Source organism: Peromyscus californicus, unplaced genomic scaffold (assembly GCF_007827085.1).
Source record: "Peromyscus californicus insignis strain IS unplaced genomic scaffold, ASM782708v3 Scaffold_17__1_contigs__length_78620276, whole genome shotgun sequence".
In the NCBI taxonomy this organism is placed as follows: domain Eukaryota; kingdom Metazoa; phylum Chordata; class Mammalia; order Rodentia; family Cricetidae; genus Peromyscus; species Peromyscus californicus.
Window position 1 is genome coordinate 24,061,090 of NW_026294469.1, and position 8,449 is coordinate 24,069,538.

At 45.0% G+C, this 8,449-nt stretch overlaps 1 protein-coding gene across 6 annotated transcripts in view; it reads right to left on the reverse strand.

Moving 5' to 3' along the window:
• The window catches only part of Fam13b (family with sequence similarity 13 member B), a 58,905-nt gene that overhangs the window by 41,409 nt on the left and 9,047 nt on the right, over positions 1–8,449 (reverse strand). For 2 of the 6 annotated variants that reach the window (XM_052741846.1, XM_052741841.1), the window contains exons 1-4: positions 8,127–8,387; positions 2,909–3,075; positions 1,162–1,353; positions 536–748 (exon numbers count right to left, since the gene is read on the reverse strand). In XM_052741846.1, the coding sequence (XP_052597806.1) occupies positions 536–748; positions 1,162–1,318 (370 nt within the window). In that variant the 5' untranslated portion in view covers positions 1,319–1,353; positions 2,909–3,075; positions 8,127–8,387. Of the gene's footprint in view, positions 1–535; positions 749–1,161; positions 1,354–2,908; positions 3,076–3,198; positions 3,311–6,148; positions 7,392–8,126; positions 8,388–8,449 lie in introns of those variants that run through there. The other 4 variants (XM_052741845.1, XM_052741843.1, XM_052741842.1 and 1 more) reach the window with 4 other exon arrangements.

Below are 8,449 nucleotides of genomic sequence, written 5' to 3' on the forward strand. Positions count from 1 at the left end.
TGAGTTCAGATCCCCAGTATCCCCTTAACTTCTTAAGACCCAGAACCTACATGGTAGAGAACCAAGTCCGGCAAGCTGTCCTTTGACCTACACAGGCGTACTGTAGTGTGCACACCCATCCACACCACCAAATAAATGATATTTTTTTAAAGAGATGGTTCAGTGGATACAACACTTGTCACACAAGCCTGATGCTGTATTTGGATCTCCAGAACCCATGTAAAAGTGGGAAGTTGAGGAACAACTCAATGCTGTCCTCCCACATACATACATACACACACAGTGCTACACATACACTCTCACACACAAATAGACACACCGCATACACAAAAATACATATTTGAAAATTTTAAACTACTACAAAGGTCCAAGAAGTTGTCATTCCCTTAACTATATCACATAGAACCAAAGAGCAATGGAGAAAATAAAAAAATTAATCTCTAAAACTCTATACTAAACTGACCACATATCCAATTTCTAAAAGGTAGGGACTCCAACACTAACAATAAATGACAGATAAAAACCCAACTGTTACCTTGAGAAAGCTGCATCAAGTGAGTGTGCAAGCTGCCAGGTATGACGGGCTCAGGGAGCTCCTGCAGGAAAAACCTAAGGAGGCTAATGGCTGAGGGGACGTCCGCTTCCTTAACCAGATCCACCTCTTCTCCACTGTCGTATCTCTGTCGAAGCCACTCCACTGTCTCAGCGTTCCCATTGACTTGAAACAGCCCTTGTTGCTCCAGACCTCCTAGGTTAGTTAGTTAAAGTAAGAATTAAGCTACACCTTCAACTGCCTGCCCACATATACTCATTCTCAACTAAAAATTCTCCTACTTTTGGAAAGGCTTTCCTGGCTCCCCAGATTTGGCTAAAAACCAAACTGGTCCTCTAGCAGCACACTATCTCTGAGGGACAGTCTACTTCACCCCACCCTTATAGCCTTGAAAGAGTTCCTAGTACCCCCGCGAAGAATGTTCTCAGCTGGGCGACTGCCATTTCTAGATAAATCAATTTTTTTAAAAAATATACTAAAGCCTTAGAGTTTATATTGTTCTTCCTGCTTCGCACTACCCATACTAAGAAAAAATTAAATCCAAAATCAAAAAGGGGTAGTTGGTTCCTCACGACAAAAGCTAGCCCTCAAAGGAAGGAAATGTATACCATGTTCCTCAATATAGTCCACAACATGGCGGACTATGAACGGAACCGCATTGTCTGGATGGCCTCCCTGCTGCAGCTCATCAAGTGGAATCCCAAAGATTTTGTTAGCAAGATCGGAGTTGCAGTTACTCAAGGAAGGGGAGGAGCTCTTCCTCATATCTTTTTTGCAGCCAGAAATCAAAGCTGTCTTTTCTGCCAAATGAAAGACAAAAATGAAAATAGAAAAAGAAAAAAAAAAAAGACTATAACGATTAAGAGGTGGCAATATGAGTAAATACATTAAAGAAAAAATGCTTTTACACCTGAATGTGCACTATCTATTTAAATATGTTCCAGTTATCAGGCCCATGATACAGTCTACAAATAAATCTCAGAGTAATTAGATAGGTTTCTCTACTACAGAACCTGGTCTGTAATATCTGACTGAACACTTAACAGTGTCAAAAGGTCATCCAAAACTTTTTGGAAAGTGACATTAATATCCCAAGACAATTAAGGGCCAAATTTGCCCCAAGAAGACTTCCACTCTGAAAGTGTAGTGGTAATGCAGTTTTAGGTAGAAGCCAAGCCTGATTCATCTCCGAACCTGCAATATGAACCCTCAATTCACAAACAGGTAATCAGGAAAAGAACCACTTTATAAACTGATGGACCTTTTTAAGACATGGTCTCAGTATAAGCTCAGGTTGGCCTTAAACTCAAAATCCTTCTGCCTCAGCTTCCTAACTGCTAGGATACAACCATATATAGCATGCCGAGCTATCAATCACTCTATAAACTAAGGCCTGATAAGAACAAAAATAATCATTTATTACTATATGAGCAGCTGTAACATTTTTTTTCCCAGAAAGGAAAAATGTTTAGTTCTAAGCTTAAACTTTTTTTTTTTTGGTTTTTTGGTTTTTTGAGACAGGATTTCTCTGTGTAGCTTTAGAGCCTGTCCTGGAACTAGCTCTGTAGACCAGGCTGGCCTCAAACTCACAGAGATCCAACTGCCTCTGCCTCCCGAGTGCTAAGATTAAAGGCATGCGCCACCACCGCCCTGCTCTAAGCTTAAACTTTCAGTGAGGAAAAAAAATCCCAGCCCTCTAAGCTAGTTCAGAAGAAACAGCTGTCTTCATTTTGTAGGATGGAGCCCAGTAAAGAGGAAAAGAGAGAATGCCTCAGAAAGTGAGTCTCCAGTATCTGAAGCATTAGATAACAAGCAGTCCAAATAATTAATTGCTAAACAAAAGGAAAAAAGATTATCTTTAAAAGAAGGAAAACCTTTTTCAAGTACTGATACTCCAGATAAAAAAGGTGAATCCCAGTAGTATCAGGACATAATATCATGAATGTAATAAATCAATATAATTAATGTAATTAATGAATATCATAAATAATTATTGAATGAATAAAAAAAAAAGGTGAATCCCAAGATTCTAAAGTTTGAAAAAGACTGAATCAGCTGTATTAGCTCTATCAAGGACTCCATAGCAAGACTAGGAAACAATCCAACCAATTTTCAGGAATGGTAGAAATGAACTTACCAATAAGAAAATAACCATAAATTTACATAGTCTTAGACAAGCAACATCTATTCTTTGATGTACTTGGTGCCGGCTAATTAATACAAAATCTCAAAGTTAATCAAATTTAGCAGCTAACAACATGAATCACTGATAGCAAAGAATTAAACAGCAGCTATAAACTGCAAACTCCGAAACTCTTCGCAGATTTACGGAGCATTACCACGAAGCAAGCTTACCTTTGAGTACTTAAACACCTAAGGTTAAAAAACGGCTTCTGCACCAGCTACCCTCACTGAGCAAGCATCCTTCTGTCATTTACGGTTGTTTGAGATTATGGCAGAAGATCAGCCTGTAGTTCCTCATTGAAGAAACGCAGAACTCGATCAGTACTTCAGCAGTTAATCTACAAGACAAAAAGACAACGACTGTTTCAATTCTCCTGTCTTTATGTGTGCTTGTGTGTGTGGTACTCTAGTGTTCTCCCTCTTATTCTTTGATCGAATCTCTCACTGAATCTGAAGCTTACCAGTTCAGGAAGAGTGACCAGTCAATGAGCTCCCAGGATCCACCTGTCTCCACCACAGAATGCTGGGGTTACAGGATCTAGCAACTATTCCTAGATAGGTACTGAACAAAATCTTTAAAAAACAAAAACAAAACAAACCCCCTGAGGGTCTCACTAGATAGAGCTGGCTAGCCTCAAGCTTACAGAGATCATCCCGCCTCTGCCTCCCAGCCAAATCTAATCATTCAAATACACAAAATTTCTCAATTGTTTTCCATTGCCCACAGCTGTTATTCCAGGGGGGCAATCGTGAGCACATGTCATCTTGCATTTCCAAAGCAGAGTAGTAAACAATACACTAAAATATAACATTAGTACATGTAACACATTAAGAAACTAGAACAATGGTTCTCAATCTTCCTAATTGGTTGGAACCAAGTGCTGGGATTACAGGCATGTGAAACCATGCCTGGATAGCTTATTGTTTTTTAATATAAAACTACAATGTACTTGTTTCTAATCAGAAAAGGGTATTAGAGGAATTCTCTGACTTACTCTAAACAAATAGGTTCCCAGAGATGGAAACTTTTCTCATTTCATTTTAGAGTTGGCAAGAAGTTCCTTTGAGAAAAAAAGGGGGGGGGGCAGAATTTGGGGATGAAGAGAGTTAAGTGCTCTCCCCACAAGAATAAAGACTCAGTTTCATCCCTGGCACCTGTATAAAAAGCCAGGCTTGGTGGCATGCCCACGTCATCAGTGCTGGGGAGGCGGAGACTGCAGGTCCCTGGGGCGCAAAGGTAGACCAGCTAGTCTAGGATAATCTGCAAACCCCAGCTCCTGGTGAGAGATTACCCCGAAAAACAAATCGGACGGCTCCTGAAGAACACCACTGCAAGCTGTCTCTGGCCTTCAAATGCAAACTCACACAGGTACACTAGCATCCACACCCACGTGTGCACAGAAGTGTGGACCGATGTACACATACAAAAGCAGCACTGATCTAACACGTAAGGCCACGGGTTCAATCCTAAACTCCACAAATGAAGAAAGGTCGGGACTATCCTTGTTTGTTTTGTGAGCTTTGAGCAAATCTCCACCCCAAAGACTACTTCATTTTTGTTTCCACACTTCTGAACTACCCAACTAGAATCCAATTATGTGAACCGATACTATCATTTCCAGCACTTTCCACTTCACTACCCATCGGAATCCTCCAACCATCCTGTGAGAAAAGGGGGCAGGAAAAACCGCTGAGAGCTGAAAAAACTGGTCAAGTTCCAGAGCTTGTGACTACAAGCTGCAACTAGCTTTTAAGTGGATGTCCTTTCTGGCTAACAAATATAGATCTCACTGAAACTGCTGCTTCGAGTTCCCTCAAAATGTATGAAGCCACAGGGAGATTGCTGCATTAAAGTGGCATGTGTTACACTCTATTCCAAATCCTTCACTGTTCCTATTTCTAGTTAAAATCAGCTAATCACAAATTAACCTATTGTTCTCTCTTGGAAAAGTCCCAATTCACTCGTCTGTGTTAACACTAATTGTAGACAAGTTCATCTATACATTCCATACTCCCTTTTTTACAATAGTAACTCCTCCCATATTCTTGGCATACTACAAAAAAACTTAACAAAGAAATATTCTCTGAAAAATATTTATTCATTGATTAAAATGGGGTCTTCATTTAATGGGGAGATCTATTTATTGTTTTGTTTTGGGGACAGTGTGCCACTATGGAGCTCTGGATGGCCTGGAACTCCCAGATATGCCTGCCTCTGCCTCCAAGGTACCAGCATTAAAGGTGTGTAACCAGGTATGCCTTTCTAGTACTGAGATGACAGAATCAGAATCTTGGTATTGAGGTACCTAGTTGAGAACTAAATTTAGGCTGAGAACCTTGTTCCAATATAAAATCAGCTTCTTTGCTGTTTATCTGTAAAACAGGATATTATATTAAATTAATTTGCAGTAATTCATTCATGTTAAGAAATGTTAGCTTTTCAAATAAAAAGATTTAACTCATGTGGAAATTTTTTTAAAAAATCACACCTACAACTCAATAACAAGGAGACAACTCAGTTAAAAAATAGGTATGGATTCCAGGACAGGGTCCAAAGCTAAAGAGAAACTCTGTCTCAAAAAACCAACCAACTAAGACAAAAATAGGTATGGATCTGAGATAAACACTTCCCCAAAAATGTGCAACTGGTAAGTGTGCTAGTTGTCGGCTTTGTCAACTTGACACAAGGTAGGGTCATTTGAGAGAGAACACTTCAACTGAGGAAACGTCTCCATCAGACTGGCCTAGGAAGTCTGGGGAGCATTTTCTTCACAACGACTGATGTGGGAGAATGCAGCCCACTATGGGAAGTGCCATCCCAACAGGTGCTCCTGGGTTGTACAAGAAGGCAGGCTGAGCAAGCCATGAGGAGCAAGGCAGTTAAGCAGCATCCCCATGGCCTCTGCTTCAGTTCTGCCTCAAGATCCTGCCCTGGCTTCTCTCAATGAAAGACTGTGACCAGTAAGGTGAACAAACCCTTTCCTAAGCTGTTAGTGCCGGTGTTTCCTCCTAGCAAGACAACCCTAACTAGGACACTAAGCATAGAAAAGCTGTTCTTGGGCCAACAGGATGGTCAGCAAGTAAAGGTACTTGCTGCTCCCCAAGCCTCGAAACCCGAGTCCAACCCCGAGAACCTACACAGAGATGGAATGGGGCTTGAGAGCTTTCGTTTAAGAGCACCGGCTGTTCTTCCAGGAGACTCTGGGTCGATTCGTAGCACCCAACAAGCTGTTTACAATCCTGTGTAACTCCAGTTCCAGGGGATCTGGCCTCCCGCACACACACCATGGCATGTAAACCTCACTACACAAAAGTAAAACTTTTTAGGTTGCCTACTACCAGTCTTTAGGGAAATGCAAATCAAAAGCACCGGAGAGGCTAAAGATGTGACTCGGTAGACAGAGTGCTCACCTCACATGCCCAAAGCCCTCCTCAGTCCCCAACACCACATACACTGGGGGTGCAAGCTGGTAATCTCAACACTGAGGTGAAGGGAAGAAGATCACAAGTTCAAGGCCAGGGAGAACCCCTAGGTCAATTGTCAGTAGCCCTGTAAAAAGTGCACACGCACAAATTATTTTTTTGAAGGTGGGGGAGGGGATTGTACACATGCTCTGGGTAAAACCAGGTGGTTCTATGAAGAAAAAACTACCTGTTACAGTTGGATATAGCGGTGCCCACCTGTAATGTAATCCCAACACTTGGGAGGCTTCAGTAAGATTTTTTGAGTGAGGCCAGCCAGGGATACATAGAGACCATCTCAAAAAAACAAAATGGTATGTCAACTGTGAAATGATAAATTTTAGGTATATATTTACTATGATGCTTTGAAAAATAATTTGACAACTGGAGAGAAGACTTAAGGGGTAAAGGCACTTGCCACCAAGCCTGATGACCTGAGTTTCATCCCAGAACCCACCCACACGGTAGACAGAACCGAAAGTTGTCCCGCCCTGCAATGTGTGCCACAATACAAGAACACACGCACGATTTTTTTAAGCATTTGAAGCCTAGTATGGTGTGTGCCTTTGATCCCAACACTTGGGAAGGGGCCGGGGGCAGGAGTTGGAGGTCATTATTCCTCAGCTAGACAAGGAGGTGGAGGCCAATCAGGGTTACCTGAGACCCTGTCTTAAAAGAGAACTGCAGTTTTACTGGTGGGGAAATACTGGTAAATCACTAATTCAGCCACTTCCTATCCTAAAACATTTTAATTTAAAAAAAAAATGGAAGTTACTTTATCCAACGAAAAATAACGCCACTAAGATAGGCCCTTCTCCATTCGGCAGGAACTCCAGCAGTGTTACAGATACGGGAGAAAATACCCTAATTTAAAAAGATAAAGGGAAGGAACCTAAAAGGCAAATAATGACTCAAGTATTTACTAAGTACTTTCGAAAACCCAGGCCAAAGATGTACTTCGGGGTTACAAAAGGGGGGAGGGGGGATTGAAGGCACAACTTCACACTAACCCAAGCACAGAAAGTTAATATTCAAAACTATCCTTTACTATCTCCTGCAGACTTGCACGCCACAGCTAACGTTAAACAGCCAAATACACTGCAGCTGTGGTTGCCATTTTCCGTCCGCCTTCCTCCAAGCTGACTAGAAGGCCGAATAGGAAACCGGATGAAATTATGCAACACTTTTTCGAAGTCAGTTTGGGTTTAACTGATTACCAACAAAGAGTTTAACCATTCCCACTGGGCGAGTGTGCCAAGTGGTTCCACTTCTTGTCTAGCCAGGCGCCCCATCTGAAACTCGACGCCCTACACAGGGACCCCTCGGGCCCGGCTCTGGCTCGAGGGCGTTCTCGATGAGGTCCCCGTGCACCAACAGCCCAATTTTGGCTATATTCTCGGAGCGACTTAAGGAAGTCAGCAACCACTCATCTCACGTGACGACCTTAAAAAAAAAAAAAAAAAAGGGCGCAGTGGAGCCCGGAATAAACCACTTTCCGCAACCTCCCCCCCCCCCCCCGCACCCACTCCTCTGCCCAGCTCGAAGGAAGTGGGTGCAGACAGAGGTGGTGCAGAACGGTGGGCAGGCGAGGCTCCGCGGCGAGGCGCACCCCGGGCTTGCGCGCACTGCAGCGGCTGGAACCCCAAGGCTGCCACACCCCCCGACGGCCGGGGCCACCGCCTCTTCCTCCTCCTCCTCCTCCTCTTCCCAGCAGACCAGGAGACCACCACCCCCCCTCGACGGAACGTCCACCGGGGCCGTGCCTCCATCTCCCCGACCCCGAACCGCGGCGCCCAGCGGCCAGCGCCGGGTGGGACCCGGGGTGGCGGGGCGGCCGCGGAGGGAGGGGGAGGGGAGGGGGAGGGGGAGGGCCGCCGCGGCAGCCCGCCGCGCATGCGCACGGCCGGGCACCCGCCCGTTTACCCACCGTTGGAACCGCGAAGCCCCGTTCCCCGGCCTTGGCCGCTTCTCCAGAACCCTTGGCGACGTCGACAAGGCGAGGACGGAGGCCCGAAGTGGCACGGCGGCCGGCGGGTCTCCTCCCGAGGCGGCCTCGAGCGCGAGGCTGGAGCGACGGCTGGGGCGCGGGGCCAGCCCGGTAGCGACCCCCGGAGACCCCGGGCGGCGGCGGCGGACGCGGAGAGAGACAGACAGACAGACAGACAGACAGAGGGGCGGGAGCGGCGGCGGCGGCGGCTGAGGCGCAGAGCCTCCCTAACGGCGAGCGGGAGGGGAGCAGGGTGGAGGGCG